Source organism: Excalfactoria chinensis, chromosome 4 (genome assembly GCF_039878825.1).
Source record: "Excalfactoria chinensis isolate bCotChi1 chromosome 4, bCotChi1.hap2, whole genome shotgun sequence".
NCBI lineage: Eukaryota > Metazoa > Chordata > Aves > Galliformes > Phasianidae > Excalfactoria > Excalfactoria chinensis.
Window position 1 is genome coordinate 56,993,153 of NC_092828.1, and position 18,806 is coordinate 57,011,958.

At 36.7% G+C, this 18,806-nt stretch overlaps 1 protein-coding gene across 4 annotated transcripts in view; it reads left to right on the forward strand.

Annotated features, from left to right (window-relative positions):
• Positions 1-18,806, forward strand: part of TTC29 (tetratricopeptide repeat domain 29) — a 179,814-nt gene that overhangs the window by 112,519 nt on the left and 48,489 nt on the right. For all 4 annotated transcript variants that reach the window (XM_072335725.1, XM_072335727.1, XM_072335726.1 and 1 more), the window contains 2 exons: positions 12,956-13,047; positions 18,248-18,371. In XM_072335725.1, the coding sequence (XP_072191826.1) occupies positions 12,956-13,047; positions 18,248-18,371 (216 nt within the window). The remainder of the gene's footprint in view (positions 1-12,955; positions 13,048-18,247; positions 18,372-18,806) is intronic.

Consider the following 18,806-nt stretch of genomic DNA (forward strand, 5'->3'; position numbering starts at 1 on the left):
CTCCTACACCTTTCTGAGCATTTGTGTTCCTTTATTTTGGATACTGAATACTGTGCCTCAGTTATGTTACATATTTAAATAATAGGAGCAATGTTCTTGAGTACTGCAACTCGTGCCAAAATAAATGTGGTAATTTATGACATAATGCCACGTGCATCAATTGTCAGAATTATGGTATACAAGCCACAGGCATAAAATTATCAAGAAAATTTATGAACTTATAAAGGCATCTTCACATTCAAAATGACCCTATTAAAGTAATCAGAGGTGATTTATGACCATAACGTTAATTTCTGAAAAAAAGTCTGTATCTAAAAAACCTGAAAATTTTAACTCATTCAAGTAGAGAGAATGTAAGTAAATGTACTTGGAAGGCAGATATTCTAAAGTTAGTGTACACGGTATATTTTATCTAACTGTATCTGTTATTCTTAATTATATAAAAACAGCCATATGTCTAAAAGACTTTACAGTTCCAGGAGGATCCTAACCAGTAAAAGAGTTCAAAAAAGTAGACTACGTTATATTCTTTTTTTCCCATGTCTTGTAAAAGCTGATTTAGAAGAGTGAGCATAATTTCTCTGAGGTTTGCTTACTATCCTATTGCATTACTAGGAGGCTGAACCTCAAGACACGCTTCTGCAAGTAGTGTCTGGATAGAAATCCAAGTTGAGATTTAAGCTTTCACTGATGTCACTAAGAAACATTTAAGTGGGGGCCCACAAAACGCATCAAAAGATAGTAGATAATGGAAATGATTTCAAACTTCCTTTTTTTTCATCAAGCCTTATTCATTTGTAGTTGGTATTTAGCCATTGTGATGGTGCATAACTTTCACAGCATTGAAAATGGGGTCATATACAAGTTTAAGAAATGTTCTCATAATTCCTAGAGGCCTCACTTTTATTGGAGCGGGTTTTAAATTTTCATTAAAACTGTGCTCAAATAGAAAATCTGTCTTTTTCTTAGCTAAGGAATAGAAGACTAGACAAAAACCTGAGTCAATATTGACTGTAAGCACTTCTGACTGATCTTGACACTGGCAATGGATTATATACTGAGAAAGGTTTTCTTATTGAAGGTCTGGGATTAGTGAGCCAATTTTGCAACTAATATAATTTATTGTTTCTGGGAGGTACCCCTGCTGCCAGGCATTGATGGGATGAACATCCCTGCCCTGCTGAGGCCACATTTAGAACACTGTGTCCAGTTCTAGGCTTCCCAGTTCAAAAAAGACAGGGATCTCCTAGAAGGAGTCCAGTGGAGGGCCACAAAGATGATAAAGGACTGAGTAACCTGGGTCTGTTCAGTCTGGGGAAAAGAGGACTGAGTGGGATCTGATCAACTTTTATAAATATCTAAGGGAGGTGGGAGGCCACGTTCTTCTCAGTATGTGTAGCAATAGGACAAGGAGCAATGGGCTAAAACTTGAACATAGGAAGCTCTGTACTAACATGAGGAAGAACTGCCCAGAGAGGCTATGGAGTCTCCTTCTATGCAGATATTCAAGACCTGTCTGGATGCCTACCTGTGCAACCTATTGCAGGGAGTCTGCTTTAGCAGCGGGTTGAATCCAGTGATCTCTTGAGGTCCCTTCCAACCCCTAAAATTGTGTGATTCTGTGTGATTCTCTAACAAACACAATTATATGAGAACACTTAGTACTGCTACTAAACTTTACCCTGACAAAATACATTGCCTCAAATGCTGATAGAAGAAATAACAAACTGAGCTGAGAATACTAAAGAAGACATGAAACTTCAGGGAAGAAGTGAGTGTCTGATCATTTGATTAATTTTTTTCTGTTAATTTTGCGCTTTATTTTTAAAGAGGAAGAAAGATATAACTTTATTTTGGGTATGAAAGTTAGTATTCTAGTCAAGGAAGGATTTCTTCTATTGGTTTATTTTAGATGGTTGTTTTCCTATCTGAGCCAGTTTCTTGAAAACTTGAATAAAAAATATACCCAATAGTTCTGATATGTAATTACATTGTTTTCCTTCAGTACCTTTCTGTATACCACACAAATTGGAACCTTGGTGGTATGATGTCCACCATAATTGCCTAAGAACATGGTATTATTTTCCTTCTGAGCCTGTTGTTCAAATTACATTTTGCTTGGTTAATGGCATCAGAATAGCTCCCCTCAGTAAACTGGATTTCTGTCAGGATAGATGTGCAGTAAGAATAAACTTTGTGATAAAACAGTCTTTAAATGCAGCGCTGCTGCAGAATTACAACAGTCAAGTTACACAACAATTATAGAGCATAAGCAAGAAAAAATGAAATGTGTTAAAAAAAATAAAAAGAAAAAATAAGCAAACAAAAACAGAAAAACCAAACCCATTACTTCATGCATTACAAGCCAATCTGAAGATTTTCAGATTATTTCCTTGTTTTCCATGTTTTGCCATAGCAACATTGAATGCGATAATGAGTTATTGATGTTAACCTTATTCTTCAGGAGTCTCGCATTCTCTAAGACTGGTGACCAAAACGCCATAAATGTGTGGATTTTTATGTCAGCTGCTATGATTTCGAATGTAATCGTACATTTGTGTGCCCCGGTGGCGCAGCGGTAGAATTCCCGTTTGCAACACCAGGGGGCCCGGGTTCGAATCCCCCCTGTGGAGCAGGGGGTAGAAGTGCCGCTCTGCTACACAGAGGGCTCGAAACCCGGGAGTTGGACTCGATGATCTCTAAGGTCTCTTCCAACTCGCACAATACTATGATACTATGATACTATGATACACCCCAGAACAACAAGAAGATTTGATTGCACATTCCATTAAATAAATCTGTAAGACCTTTTCCAAATTTTAAGACTATGTTACCACTAGTGCTCTCAGAAATCTGAATATGAGTTTAAAACCCCAATTTTGGGAGCTATGTGTGGAGGTCATCAATTTGTGTGTTTGTTTTCAATTCATGCTTGTACACACAAACACCACACTAGTTTGTAGAAAAACTGTTAGGGGTTAGAGTGCAACATTAATAAGAATTTACATGCTGAGGCATGTAAATAATAATAATAGGTAGTGCCACAATATCAAGAGATTCATAAGACTTCAAATCTCTTCAAAACCTTTCAGCTAGCTACTATGTCTGGACTCAGAAGTAGCAAAATTCGCTGGAGGTTCACTTAGCTCTGACATAGTGAGCATGTTCAAATGTTCAGGACAAAACTATAAGATCTCCTTGAGTTTCTCTGCAAATAAGAAATATCTTTGCATCCATTTTTAACCAAGACATTGAGAGCAGAGCAGATGGTAGTTATGGGGAAGAAGTGGAGCCCTTGCTCTGACTGTACTATTTTGGGATAGGTCTGCCAGATATCACTTCCTTTTACTTTCCCAGCCAAGGTACAAGCCAGATTGTGACCACAGCTATACAATGTCTGTTTTATGGGACATGAGGCTACAAATCATAGAATCATAGAATGCCTTAGGTTGGAGGGAATCTCAAAGATCATCCAATTTCAACCTATGTGCCATCGGCAGGGTCTGACCCACCAGATCAGGCTGAACAGGATCCCATCCAGCCTGGCCTTGAATGCCTCCAGAGATGGGGCATCCACAGCCTCTCTGGGCAACATGTTCCAGCAGCTCACCATCACAAGTAAAAAATTTTTTTCTAAGATCTAACCTAAATCTCCCCTCTTTTAGTTTTAGGCCATTTTTCCTTGTCCTATCACTATCAGACCAGGTAAAAAGTAAATCCCTCTCCTACTTGTAAGATCTCTTCAAGTACTGGAATGCTACAATGAGGTCTTCCTACAGCCTTCTCTTCCCCCAGATAAAAAAGGCCATCTTCCTCAACCTTTCATCACAGAAGGGTTGCTCCAGCCCTTTTATCATCTTTAGAGCCCTCCTCTGGACCTGCTCCAATAGCTCTGCATCATTCTTGTACTGAGGGTCCTAGGTTCCCAGGTCTGGAGAACACAGTACTGCAAATGGGGCCTCACCAGATCAGAGCAGAGTGAGAGAATCACCTTCCTCTCCCTGCTGAGAGGTGCCTTTTTTGATACAGCCCAAGATATAGTTGGTATAATGTGCTGCAAGAGTGATCAACTGGCTCATGTCCAGCTTTTCATCCATCAGGACCCCCAAGCCCTTCTCTGCAGAGCTGCTCTCAATAAATTCTTCTCCCAGACTGTATTCTTATCTGGAATTGCCTTGACCCAAGGGCAGCACTTTGGATTTGTCCTTGTTGAACCTCATGGAGTTCATATGGGCCCACTTTTTGAGCCCGTCCAGGTCCTTCTGCTTGGCTTCTCTCCCTTCTGTTCTGTGAACTGCACAACTCAGCTTGGTGTCGTCAGCAGACTTGCTGAGGGTACGCTCAGTCCCACTGATAAAAATGTTGGAGAAGACCAGTTGGAACCCGGGGGAACACCACTTGTGACAGCCTCACATAGAGCCATTAAAAATTAGTCCATTTGTCCTGACTGAGGCTTTGCTTAAACTCTAATTGCTGTCTACTGTAACTTAAAAGATGATGGGATTTATGCAGGCATTTTCTACTTACTAAGTTGAAACTTCTTTCTAGGTTAGCTAATTTATTTATTTTTTAATATATATAACTGTTGATACACACATTTTCATATGTTTTATTCCCAGAGAATAGGAACACAGAAGACAAAGCAATACAATTGTATGTTAGAAAGATGTTATAGAGGTTGTTTACTTAATCTACTTTAGACTATATTGAATTTCTAGCTTAGGTGTGCTAAACTTAATAACCTAAAAACTATTATAATCAAGGGATAGTTACATCACATCTAAATTTGTAGCATATAATGTCTGAGAAACAAGAACTTTCAGTAGTGTGTCCATTAGTGTATTTACATATATTTTCAGCCAGGGCTGCAGCAAAAGGATGGAAAATTTTATGAGACATTTTTAATTCTATTAGATAATAAACTTACAGAAGTCAGGCCTCTTATGTGTTTTGAGAAACTGAGCACTTGTACGCACATTGTACAAACTTGGGAATTTCAATACTTAAATGCAAATATAATCATAATGTGCGAGGCTTTGTTTTCCTTTGTATGGTTTAGCTGAAATGAACAGGCTTTTTAAAAATTCTATAAAGTAAGGCTTTTTAAATTAAATTGGTTTCTCATGTTGGTATAGTTCAAGTTACAGCAATTTACTTATTAAATACATGTTTAAATTTCAATGCAATTATTCCTGTTGACTTCAGACTCATGTATTCAGGTGTAAGCAAATGCTTAATAACTTTGCTTGATCAGAACCATCAAATCGAGGTTTTGATTCAGACATCTTAAAGAAATTAAAAGTTATCCTTTGATAGATAAATAAACCGAGAAGTTAAAACACTGAAATTTGCCTGTGTAAAACCTAGCGCTTGCTGCTTCGTTATTAGAAGCAATTTGTTTGCTGTTTTTCTTTCATCTTATGTATTATTGCAGAACTGATCAAAAGAATTGGTAGCAAAGTGTGAAATAAATTGTACTTCTAAATAAATCGATTTAACATTGCTTTGTGCTTTAAGTGATTTTAGTAATATTAATATTTAAAATATTTCTGTCTGAAATCTTTTTATGACTACATATAGCAGTAATGGCTACAATTTCATTCTGCCATTCTTCATATTAGAATATTGCATAGTAAAAATTGTAAAAATACTGTCTTTTAGCACTGAAATAGATGCAAAAGATTTCAAGTGAGTGTTTGCATGTAAATGATTCAAATTTTATTCAGTCAATAAAAACAGTCCATTACTCCTTTTACTACATTTCTCACATGGGTTAAAACTCAGAGTATGAGGTTTTCATCTGATTGAGAACTTTTCCCTTATTTCCACATATTTATCCAGAAAAATAAGTTTTTAACTGACTTACGTTTTTTAATACCTTCTTGTTTATCTCTGCAATTTTTTTCCATTGTGTTATGCAAATCTAAGGATTTGGATGTTAGCTTTTGGCTAGGAGAACTTTTGTAGTTAAAAATATCCTTTAATTAGTAGACAATATATTATTGAGCATGAAGGAGAACATTTATAGATCCTCTGTCTAAAAAGTAATAGGCATTGAAGCATGCACGTGTATACAGTATGGTTAGTAAGGTCTTAGGATGCTACAGCAATCCGACAGCATGGCAAATTCATGTAGACCCAACAGTGTGATAAAAGCAGTCCAGGCATCTGGACCACAGTTATGCTATACAAAAACATTTCTGAACAATTCACATAGTTGCACTTACCCAAATTTCCAATCTTGTCCACCCGCTTCTCCCTGATTCTTTCTCTGCCTCCGCCTTTGTCTTTTATGTCGTTGCAGAATCTCATTTTTCCTTTACGAGTCACCTCCATCTGCTTATGTGTCAGAGTGGCCCTCATGCCACACATCATATTGAGGAATTCTCAAGATGAAGGGCTGTATTCACATCACTACTTCTGTCTCAGCACTGTTTCATGCTTGTCACTGCTCGGCACTCAGCGCCACACTGGCTTGTTTTGTCAATAACCATTTATTTGTTGCTGGAATAGTAGCAACCATTACATCTGACCTCCCTGTTTCATCAATTATGGATAGATTATTGGATGTGAACATCTGCAAAAGCTTGCTGTTGAACTTACCTCCTGGCTGGGATTAGATCAAGTATTAAACTGTTGTTTATTGTCAAGCCAAAACTCTACTGGGAAGCCAGGGAATTCCAAGGCTAGCAGTCTCCCATCAGCAAACACCAAAAATTGTTTAGTATTGCCACCGTTTCCCATAAGATCGTGGCCATTTATTATTTACACTTATTACTAGTTGTTATAACATACTTGATAAAAGCTCTTGGCAGGCGCAGTGTTTCCAGCTATTGTCACATCTGTCAGGATGGAAAGGATACATAAACTGTATTTTCCTCTTATATTGCTGTTAAGGGGTAACAGATGAAGCTTCTTCACTTCAGACTGTTAAGCCATGCTTTATTTTGAAAAAATATGCCAACAGTGGCTGGTTTGGGAAAACATGACATTCCTGTACTAAATGAAGATTACAACAACCTTTACTTTAACCAGTAATATCTCTTGCAGTAAATATTTTGAATTGTACAATAATTAGAAACTTAAATACCTGGCTCTGGCATTTGCATAGGCTTTTGCTCTGAAGGAAATGGCTTGCTTTTCCTTATTATTATTTTGATTTTAATCAAATCCTTTTGAGGCATGTTAAATAATAGAATGATTACTGCATTCCTACAAAAGTTGTAGTTACAGAGAATGAGAATTTCACTGTTAGTGGTGCAGAAGGCCAGAATTAACAACAGTAATACAGAAAGTAATAGCAAAGAAATAAGAATAAGAACAAAAGTTAATATTTATTCAATCGTCTGTACATTTCCTGGTTTTGAAGTTTGCTGTGCAGAAAAAACAAGCATTGGGAGTGAACTCCTGACCTCATGAAATCCAACAGAAGGTAGAATTGGCTCTGTGGAAATGAAGTTTTTTAATGAGTTGTTTTTATTTACATATCTTCCATTCAGAATTGAAGCAAAACACCTATATTCTGAATGTTATGTAAAGTATACGAGAAATGCTTTATACTGGAAAAGAATCTACATCTGTCTTGGTAGACTGTTAAGAAATAAGTGAAACATTAATCTATCTCCCCAGGGCTTTAATGCTTCAAGCAAGTATAGTCAGGAATAACTTGAAGCTAGCGTTGCTGTGCATGTTCATATAGCATCAAGGTAAATGTTAACACTTACTAGCCAGCTATAACAGGAGAGGAGTGGAAAGGGCAACTACTTTTCCAGCAGTGTCATACAAGTAGCACCTTAGTAATAGCCACCTCTTATCAAAAATCTGTGCTCTAGGAGAGCAATTCTGGCAATTCAGGGACTACTCCCTCATTCCTCAGCATGACATCCAGTATGGGTATATCTTAACTGTGAGCATACAACCTGAGTAATATACTATTCTAGGTGCTCATTATGCCTGAGTACAGTTAGCATTTAACAAGGCAAGGCCTGCCATCCAGTTGATGTTTGTGTATTGTTTTCCTGGGATCAATATGTTCTTCTATAATCAATACATTTAATGAGCAATACAATTTTCTTACTGCTCTTCAACCTCTCACACACAGTGTTTTGTCCAAACTAAGAATACTTCCAAATGTGCATTGTGAAAGTCTTTGTTCTTACTCAGAATTGCCACAGGCATGCACCCACTTGAATTATGGTAAGAAGGCCTGTACTCATATTGAAATGTTATCAAAATGTAATCTAATTCAGTATATTGTTGATTAAGAGTGAACATTGATCCAAAAAATAAAAATAAAAACCACAAACAGAAAATTGGAGAAAACAATTATTTTATATTGTCCACCTCATGTACAGTAGATGGCACTTGTATAGGAAAAATGGCATTTTCTAGAGGAAATTTGCATTCTCAACCTCAAAAATATGAATAAAGTAAAACTGCTCTAATTTTCCTGTAGAATACCTTTGTGTCTATGGAATCTTCTTGTAAGTGAGGTTGGTGAAAGCAGTTGCAGTGGAATGGATGTACAGGTCCTTTCTGTTATGCACACTTCAAGCTCCAAAAGCTTTGCAGTTTTGCCCCTGTGGTTAATTCAGCATAGTACAGAAGATGGGAAAGGAATCTCTGTAACAGAACCTCTGATTGATTTTTCTCATGATCTACAGCAAGTGAATTATCAGAGTTGCAGAATGAGCTATTAAAAAGTATCAATTTTATTTTTAAATATGCATTTATTGGGGAGCTGCAGGGCAGAGTTCACTGAACTGGAAAATGCCTATGCATATGACAGTATTGTTTTTTTATTTTCACTGGGTGGTATGGAGAAGATCATTTGGTGACTGTTAGGGTAGTGTGTTTTCTTTCTGAAAATATATGGGGTACTAAGTGGTATAAGGCCAGCGTTACTTGATTGCATTTTCTGTCTTCCAACATCTATTGTTGGCTCTAGAAAAAAATACTGTCAGATGCTGCTACCCAGGCTGGGCCCTGGCCCGCTACTGCAGTGCCTGTCAGAAATCATTAGCTAGTGTTCTCTTTGACTAATGTTGCAGTTGATTGTCTGATTCATGTTCAAGATCTGTAAATGAGGCAGAAGCATCTTTACTGCTCACCAGCTGTGAAATGGCTAAACACTGTTAGATTTTCAGAAATCAAAATAAATGTGTTTCCAATAAAGTTTGACAATAATATCAAGTGCAAAGCTGAGAGCATAACTGTGGTTTTGTGTTTTTTAAAGTTACAGTATTATAAATCAATATTATCCCATCATGTTTTTGTCAGAGTAATGTTTTTTACCAAAATGATAAAGTACTGCCAGTAACATTAATCTTATGTTGACTTGGATAGACATTCTTTATTCAACATAAATTCATACCTTCAATTTTTACTCTTTCATCCATTATCCCCAGATGTACATATTGAGGTTTAGCAAAGCGTATGTCCTATTTTGTTAATCTACAGTGTGTAGCAATGAGAAGTGTAATGTGTCTCTGTTTATACAAAAGGAATGCAGGTGTGACAACAGCAACAACAAAATTTTAAAAGGTTAGATCTTAGAAATGGGCAGATCTGGGGGTGGATGGTGTTAATGGCATAACCCCAGGAGGGTCACATGGCAGAATGCTGAAAGAATGGAAAAGCAAATCTAGGTGTGAGATCTGACTGATGGTTTTCTTGGTTTAGGAGGCAAACGTGTAATTCATCACTGTGTACAGAATTAGTGAATTAGAATTCACCTACTTGGTGAATTTACCCTTGTTATGTTGCTAGAGCATCCTTTCTCAAAACTCTAGGTACATAGAAAATAAATAAATAAATGATTACGTGTTGCTCCTTCAGTAACTCTAAATCTCTGCAATCTCTAACTTTTTTTAAAGGCAAATCAGCTAGATTTGTATAATGCCAAAGCCCACTATTTTAAATGTATATTAATAATCCAGGTTCTTATGTAATTCCATTCAGTATTTCTTTACACAATTCTTATTTTCATTTCCTTACCAGGAAAAAAATTACCAAGATGAAATTTTAATGTACAGTATTTACTGGAGCAGAATTATGTTCCCTTAATGAGCAGATTTTTGTTCCACAGTCTAAATCAATTTTTCCATCCTTTGTGTAGTGGTAGTTGTATTTCCTAAGATCACAGATATAACAAAACTGCACGTTCATTATGCAAATCTATGTTTTCAACATTAGTTATTGACATCTCCCTCCTCTTCCTTGGGTGTTGATGTCTTCTGCATAGATTCACCAAAATGGAAGACCTGTTTCTGACCTACATGCATGTTTCAACTTAGAACAGCATTGCAGGGAGCATATAAATTCCATGCGGTCTGAATGGTCAGTCTTCCCAGCATTTATCCACTTATCAGAAAACTAGCAGGTGAATGGCCCAGCCATGCCCACTCAGACTGAATACTCACCATGAGTATGTCTTTTCTTATGTGGTATTTTTAGGAATAGAAATAGATTAACTGGTTGTTAATCTACCTTGAAAATAAACCAGGACATTTTAATGTCTATTTGGTGTTTTCAGGCTGTTCACAAATTCTGGTAGCCATCACTATGTCAATTCCATTTGATTCATCATCATTAAAGATCTGTAATTTTTTTTCTTTTTAAATGATAATTAAAATTGTACTATAATTACGAGAGGCCTTGAGTGAAATCCTCTAATGTTAACGTGTTAATCCAGTGTTTTATTCTGCTCTACATCTTCTTTTTTTATCTTGAATGTTGAAAATGGAGCATACACTGTAGGTGAGGCCCTTTTTCGCATAACTCACATAGATGCATCCTGGGCAATTGTAGCATAGACAGGAATAGCTTCTTACCATCACAAATGTGTCCCTTTTTGTGTCCCCACCAAGTACTGGCAGCTGGAGGAGTTATTTGAAATGCAGGCGTAGAATATATTTTCATATATATTCTATCATAATTTGTCAATATTTCTTTCCCCGAGATGATTTAATTATTTTTGGAATGAAACATACAATTTTTGAAGATCTTGAATTTTAAATTAATTTTCCTAATTAAAAATAGAAAAAAGACTTCATTTATTGGCTTACGTGCTTCTTTGTAGCAGATGTTGCAGAGATGTAGTGAACTGTCCTTTTATTTGAGCTGCTCTGGCTATGGCTTTTTCTTGGCTTTCATCTGTACTTTTTAGGTTTTTTGATATCTTTGACAGAAAAAAACAGCATAGCAGCCTAAGCCTTGGGCACGTAAGTAACCTTTCAGTGCTAGATAGGAACCACTGGAGGCCCTGTGGCCTAGTTTAATAACACAGAGGTTAGTTTGAAGTGGGGGTGATTTTCAGTCCAGTACATAAAATTTTAGAAACCTGATGCTATCGTGGCAGGCTTATTGACATGGGCAGTGTTACTTCAATAAATGTTGCAGATCCTCTGAGCTAAATGCAAAACCAAGAATTGTTTCTTGGGCAGCTGCACATTACTGTTCCCAGCCTGGATTATATGAAGGACAGACTGCAGGCCTTCAGAGCTATGCTTATGCATCCAGTTTAGGGTGAGTTCTGAACTGATGTGACAAGTTCCTAACAGTAGTGCCTTCACTTTCTTTGTCGTATCATATGCATCAATAACTCAATTGAGAATGACCTTCAAGTGTAGGTGCAGTGCTGATGTACCACATCAGAACACAACTTTGTTAAGTACGTGAGGAAAGATAAGTAGCATGTTATACATAAGTAAGCCGCACATTTGGTACACACAGAGCTTAAGTAACTGAAAAATAAGAGCCTTGTCTAGCAATACATCTATGTATAGTAAAGCTCCTTCAAGATCTGGGAAAGCTGTGCAGTGGAAACAACAGTAGAAATGGTGACGTCCATAGGGTTAGCACACAGAAATTGTATTCTTTTGAACCACACACTTTGCCAATAACAGGGGAAGCAGTCTTAATAGAAAGTGCTCTATCTTTTACTTTACCATAAATAGGCATCTTGGGGCATGCAGGCTACTGTCACATGTTCCTGCACATCTCCCATCCCCCTTCAAAGCTGGTAAATGACATTCACTACTCCTTTCTTGGAAATGTGCAAAAAGGATTTCCATAGATAGTCTTTGGAGATTTCCTGTGTTCTCATGTGTGTAATAGGTTGGGTCAAGCAACAAAGAGAGAAGAAGGAAAGAACAGGATTTAATTTCATATGCATTCTCCCTTCACCACCATTGGAAAAAAAAAAAAAAAAAAAAAAAAAAAAAAAAAAAAAAAAAGGTTGAAAAGAGAAATTATGCAATAAAGGTGATGTCAGCGTTAAATTAAATTAAGATCATATGTTTTTGCGCAGTGGCTGTAAGCCTTCGGTTATGAGAGAGGTCACCATAAAACAGTATATCCCCATATTAACAGGTTGCTAGTGTGTGGGAATAATTAGTCATAAATATAACAAAATTATCTACAGGATTTTAAGTTAATCCTTCTTTAAACATGTAACCTGTAATTTATTCAGTTCTTATGCATGTGAATTGTACCAAAAAAGTTCTCATAGTGGTACTTTAAAGAAAGAAAAATAAACAAATTGTATTTGAATGTATTTTCTAGAACACTATGAATACAAAGGGCATCGTCTTAATGTATTGATTCATAGAAATTCATGAAAGTACAGCTTCTTAAAATATTGTAAATTATGAATAAGGAAATTTACATTGTGAATCTGGTAACATCTCTTCGTTTATTGCAAAGCTCCAGAAATGAGATGTTTAAATACAAGTTTGATCTTTTTAGTTTTTAGTAATAATTATGTAGTTTCAAACCACTATTAGTGATGATCAAAAACTTGTTTCTATTGCAACTAATAAGTAAAGAAATGTGCATATGAGAAAACTTTTATTTTGCATTCTATATGAACACAAGATTGCACACACACACACAAAGAAGAAAAAGAGAAATGCTTAGCATTGTATTTATTGGGTTTTATTTTTCTGTTTCACAGATTTTGAACACCTCTGTAAAAATCTTCACAGCACTGTGTGATTCTGCAGGCCTAAGAAGAGCATATGAAGCTATAGACAAGATCCTGGTAAGGTAGGTGAGCGCATCCTTGTCTGGCCGTCAGTGCAGATTCATTCAACTGTGAAAGACTTAAATTGTTAGAGGTCTGTCGCTTCCCATTACTGACTGCTTAAATTTTAAGCAGCGCCCTTCTTGCAGTAAGTGACCCTTTCATTGAAAGTTATTTTAGACTCTTACAATTTTTTTTAATGTATGATCCAAAGCTTTTCTGTACCTATAAACAGATTTATGCTCTTTTTTTCTTTTTTTTCTTTTTTTTTCTTTCTTTCTTTTCTTTTTTTCATAATTCGAGGGCTTTTTTTTTTCTTTTTTATTTTTTTATTTATTTATTTTCCCACAAATCTGGGAAAGGTCTTGCTGAGGAACTGAAATCCAGTTATATTTTTAAGGCTAAAAAAGACAGAAAAACTCTAGGAATATAGAATGCTTCATCACTCTGATACAGTTTGTTGTTGTTTGTATTGTGAACATTCTGAAGAAGCACACAGAGTAAGACATTAAAAAAGCCACAAAACAGACTTAATAGATCAGGTCCCACTTTCAAAACTGGTGTAAGCTGAACTGAGAAAGATGGTGTTGCTGGTACACCAGCTATTGCTATGATAGACTTTTACAAACTTGGCTATCGTGACACAGTGACACAGTAGAAGTGAGGTGTCTGAGCTCTCAATAGCATTCATGAGTTCCTTGCATTTTCAAAAAGCAGCAGTCTGGGTAAAAAGTGGCCTATGACAGCCAAGAGGGCATACCTAGGAAACCATGCTTATTGATTTCCTTTCTCTGTTTTAGATATTCTGGAATTAAAGCACATACATGTATTTAGTGTGAAGCCCAGTGGGAGGCCAGTCATGAGCAGCAGACCTCAGGGCCCCAGAGGTTGATATTAGCGCTAAGGTACTAATTAGTGTCTTTGTTAACAACATGAATGATGTGACCAAGTGTACCATCAGCATGTTTCTGGTTAATATAAAACTGAGGAGAGTTAGATGATATACCCCACAGTTGTGCTGCCATTGAAAGGGGTCTAGCCTCTCTGCAGAAAGGGGCTAATGGTAGTCTTGTGAAGCTCAGGAGAGGGAAAAGCAAAGTCCTGTACCCTGGAAAGAATATCCCCAGGCACCAGTACAGGCTGTGGACTGACTGGAGGGAAAGGAGCTTGGCAGAGAAGAACCTGGGTTTTCTAGTGAACAAGTGACCATGAGCCAAGTAACCCAAGAAGCCAGCAATGTCAAGTCATGGTAAAAACAACCTGCATTACACAGAGCATTGCCAGTAGGTCAAGGGATGTGATCCTGCACCTCTACTCAGCACTGGTGTGGTCACCTCAGAATCACAGTATATGCTCCATCTCTCAATGCAAAAGAGACACAGCAGTCCAAGTCCAGCAAAGGGCTGTAAAGATGATGGACTGGAGCATCTGTCCTGGGAGGAGAGGCTGAGAGAGCTGAGATGCTTCAGCCCCTGGAAGAGGAGGCTCAGAGGGGATCTAATCAGTGTCTCTCAGGTAGCAGTAAAGAAGACGGAGCCAGGCTCATCTCAGTGGTACTTGCTGACAGGACAGAAGGCAATGATTACAAATTGATATACATGAGAGTCCACTTAAACATACACAAAAAAATATTATGTGAGGGTGAATGCTGAAACAGGTGGTCTAGAAAGTTTGTTGGTTCAAAATAACCTTCAAAAATTTTTCAGAACCCCCAGTACACAATCTTCTATTTGACCCTGTTCTGAACTAGGCAGATAGACTTGGTATCCATCTCTTCCAACCCTTAACTATTCTGTGGCTCTGTGATATTAGTCTTAAGCAAGGCCTTCTGTTTAAATGCATTTTTGCTGTGTGTTGCTCCCTAATAGAAAAAATCTGTAAGCCAGGATGACACAATATTTCAGACAAACTTGCTTTTCAAAGCTTAACAGCAGTACTTTTCTAAAAAAGTTTGGGCTGGTCCAGTTCAGCTTGTTCTTCCTTAGTACTTGGAGGAGAAGCCATGGAATAACAGTACGGTGTTACGTAGAAAAAGCTGATGTAAAGATAGGCTATTAGATTTTTAATTTAGAAAAATTAAGTTTCAGTTTACTGTCATACTAAACATTTGGATGTTTACTTGATATAGAAAACAAATCAGTGTCTGGTAAATGTAGAAAATATTGGATGAATGCATGAATTATTACTGTTGGTAGCGGTCTCAAGACTTGATCACTACTTGTTTTGTGGGGTTTTTTTAGCCTTACCTAGACTAGACTTGTGCAAATAATTTTAAACTTGATGGATAATGCCTTTAAAAGGAAAAGAGATTACTGTATTTCTCCAGCTTCTGAAACAGTGCATTTTAATCTCAATGTCTGTGAGAATGTGTACCAAAAGCCTTGTAACATATTGGAGACAGTGGCAGCGCCCTCCCATATGGCTCAGAAATTGTCTGTAGCTTTGGACATTTTTTTGAAATCTTTGCTACAGATGTTTCCACAGACCACAGAAACCAGAAAATCTTTATCATCTGCATTTAGGCATGTCATTTTCCAGGGAAATATCTGACATAATAGCGTCATGTTCTTGACTTATTCTGCCAGTGTCCACCATGGTAATGACTTCTTGTGGACGCATGATTTATACATCCAATTCAATCACATGAGCAATCCTATAAAAGGTGCATATTTTCATAAAAGCCTAATAGGAGTAAAAACCTCATAGGGCATTTTAGCATGAAACTGGAAAATGAGTTGCTGTAGATATGTAATCTCTTCTGCTGAAGTCATCATAACTGTTCTGTGGGATCATGAATGACTATATCTTTGGGAAATTGCATTTTATGCATTTAGGAAGGTGATGTCTAAGGAGAGAGAACGTAAATGGCTGTAAAAAATAACATGTCGATTTTTGAAGGAACTATAAAATATTAGGTCTTTGAGCAAGAAAGACTGTTTATCATGTTATCAGGTCACATGCATGATAAAGCATTTCAGTAATCCTTCTAGCATACATTAAATACCTCAAGCTGTAGCACTTTTAAAAGTACTTCCTTCAAAAAATTGTTGACTACCAACTGGCTGCTAGTTGGCATAAGTGAAGTTCTAACACCAAGAACCATCCTTCTAGTATGTGTGAAATTGATTTCTGCTTGCCTGCAAGATATTATTTGCCCTAACAATTTTTATATTTTCTATACACGGAACATAGGTTTTTATTTGAAATATAAAAAATGACCAAAAATACATCAAAACATTTCTATTAATTCATGAAATTAAGAAAGCCTTTTTACATTTTCTCCTGTCACTGATTCCATTTGCTTTATTACTTTCAGCCTCTAGCCCACAAACTTGGTGGCACAATCAACAAACCCCTCAGTGGCTGTTTCATCTCTGCTCTATTTGATTTCTCCACTCTGAGTAAATGATTAAGTTTTCATGCATTGGTTCAACCAAAATCTATGTTCACTCAACCACATCCTTTATTGATTACTTCTACTGCAAACAGTAGGCCAAGTGTGATATACATAATTGGACAGTTGTCAGGGGATGTGGGTGTTAACAGTCCTGTTTTCCCAATTGGAAACTGGAATCACCTTGATACACAAATATTCTGCACTGTTTCATTCTCATTCCTTGGACCGAGGAGTCCTTTTCCTCAGAATATATGTTTTTAACTCTCAAAGGTCTGGTTGAATGGATTTAATGATTGTATCATATAATATGCTCTTCAAGTTGCACCTGTGCACTGCATATAGAAAACTAGAAAAACTGGAATTAATATTTGTCTAACACTTTAACCTTGTCCTTTAACTTATATAAATCATATGCTGGATTTCTGTTGGGATACACTTGATTTTCTCTTCTTTGGAAAAAAAAACATAGGTTAAAAAAGAGGTTTCTAAGTCTAAAATTTAGTAATTGTTTGACATTTGGGATATGTTTTTAGTACAGTACGTTTAATATTCTCATTAAAATTAGCAAATTGTATTAAATTCAGCTCTGATGACTGACAACTAAACTTTATGTTAAAGCATATACATGAATGTGTCAAGCATGTTAGTTTCCATTGTTTTAGCATCCTTCTGTAGGAGTCTGGCCCTTTTCAGTCACATAGAGACCGCTGAAAAAATGTACATTTGCTGCGATGCTTTACTGTTTTCCCTGTCCAGTGGAAGACTCCACCCTACTATAGTTACTTTTTTTATAAGGCAGAAAACTGCAGACTTGTGCTGGGTTTTGAAAGCACATGTCACTAATGTGGTTTGCAGTAAAAACCAAAATAGAGATAAAACCTAGTCAGTCACTTATGGCAGGAATATAACTTGAAGGTGTTTTAAAATAGAAAATAAATCATTGTTCTTTATCACATACAGAAATTTCTGTTTCTGTGAGTTTCTTAATTAAGAGGCGGCATTTTCTGTCTTGCTTGGTAGCTTGACATTTAACATGCTGTACTCCTAGATTAGTGGCTCAAGTTCATGGCTAATATTGAGGTCAGCTGCAGTAACACTTCAGCCTTAAAGGGAAAAAGAGCATAGTGCCTTACTCACAAGCAAACCTAGATATCTATTATACCTTGTAACCATATGGTAGAGATGTGATGTTGTTAATATGACTGACTTTATTAAAAAAAACCACACACACACAAAAACAAAAAAAAAAAAAAAAACAAAAAAAACATGAAAATCTGCAAGTGTTATTGCCAATCTACATTAGCCAGTTTTCATCTTAGATTCAGCTGTGACCTCAGGTTGCTCTGATCTCACTGGGATTTGGAGGTGACACCTGCAATTCATAGTTTATAGGTTTGCCTGTGTGTCTCCGGCAACCTTTGATCCACCCAGCCAAAGTGCTGTGTTACGCTCATGAAAAGTCATCCCTAGAATTAAGAGACAGCACCATTACAGAGCTGCTGCTGTATTGCCAGGGTCATAGAGCAAGAAATGACGAGGAAAAGACTTACTGACAAGCTAGCATTCCTGCTTTCTCTCCTTGTCAGGATGTGAGGTCCAAATCTTATCAGCTGGTCAGCTGGAAAAAAAAAAAATAATAATAAAATAGAGTTTTAATAAATGGAAATTCTAAAAACCCTGCAAAATCATCAACAGCAATTTAACTACTGTCCTTTAAATAGGGCACAGTTTTCTAAAGAAGTTTGGGTGTTTTTAATTCACTCAGAATGATCTGATTCTCACCATCCAGGTGAGTATTTAATTCTGAACCTTGTCTTTTGCTTCAGTCAGGGAAAAGTGGCTGAAAGTCTTAAACACTTGGAAGAGTTTAAGAAAGTTGCTGACAATGCACATCTAAGCCAAAGCGTGGTGGATTCGTGTGTGTTGACTGGGAACATTTACAATGCAAGAGTAAGTAAAATGTGCCTTAAGTTTTGGGTAAGGTGAACATTTCACGCCATATTTAAAAAGTGGGGTATTGTTCTAGAATGGGTAAACGGAAAGTCCAAATTCAGATCGTAAGAACCTTTCAGCATTGTGAAAATTACAGAACAATCAGTTAACACTACTGAAATTTTAGTGTACATTAAAAGTCATGCTTTTAAAATATGAATACACATTATATTGCATATTAATATGCAGTTTCTAATCTTAGCTTGATTTCTTATTTACGCTCTCTCAGTCAAGTTTATGAAATGGGTGCGGCAAATATTTAGCCAAAGGTCAGTACTGATAGTACAAGGGTTTTCAATTCTTCATGCTCCATCCAACCCAATGGCTCCAATTTACCTGTTTAAAAAAGAGGATAGGCAGTGACATGGAGCTAAGGACAACAAAGAATTCCCT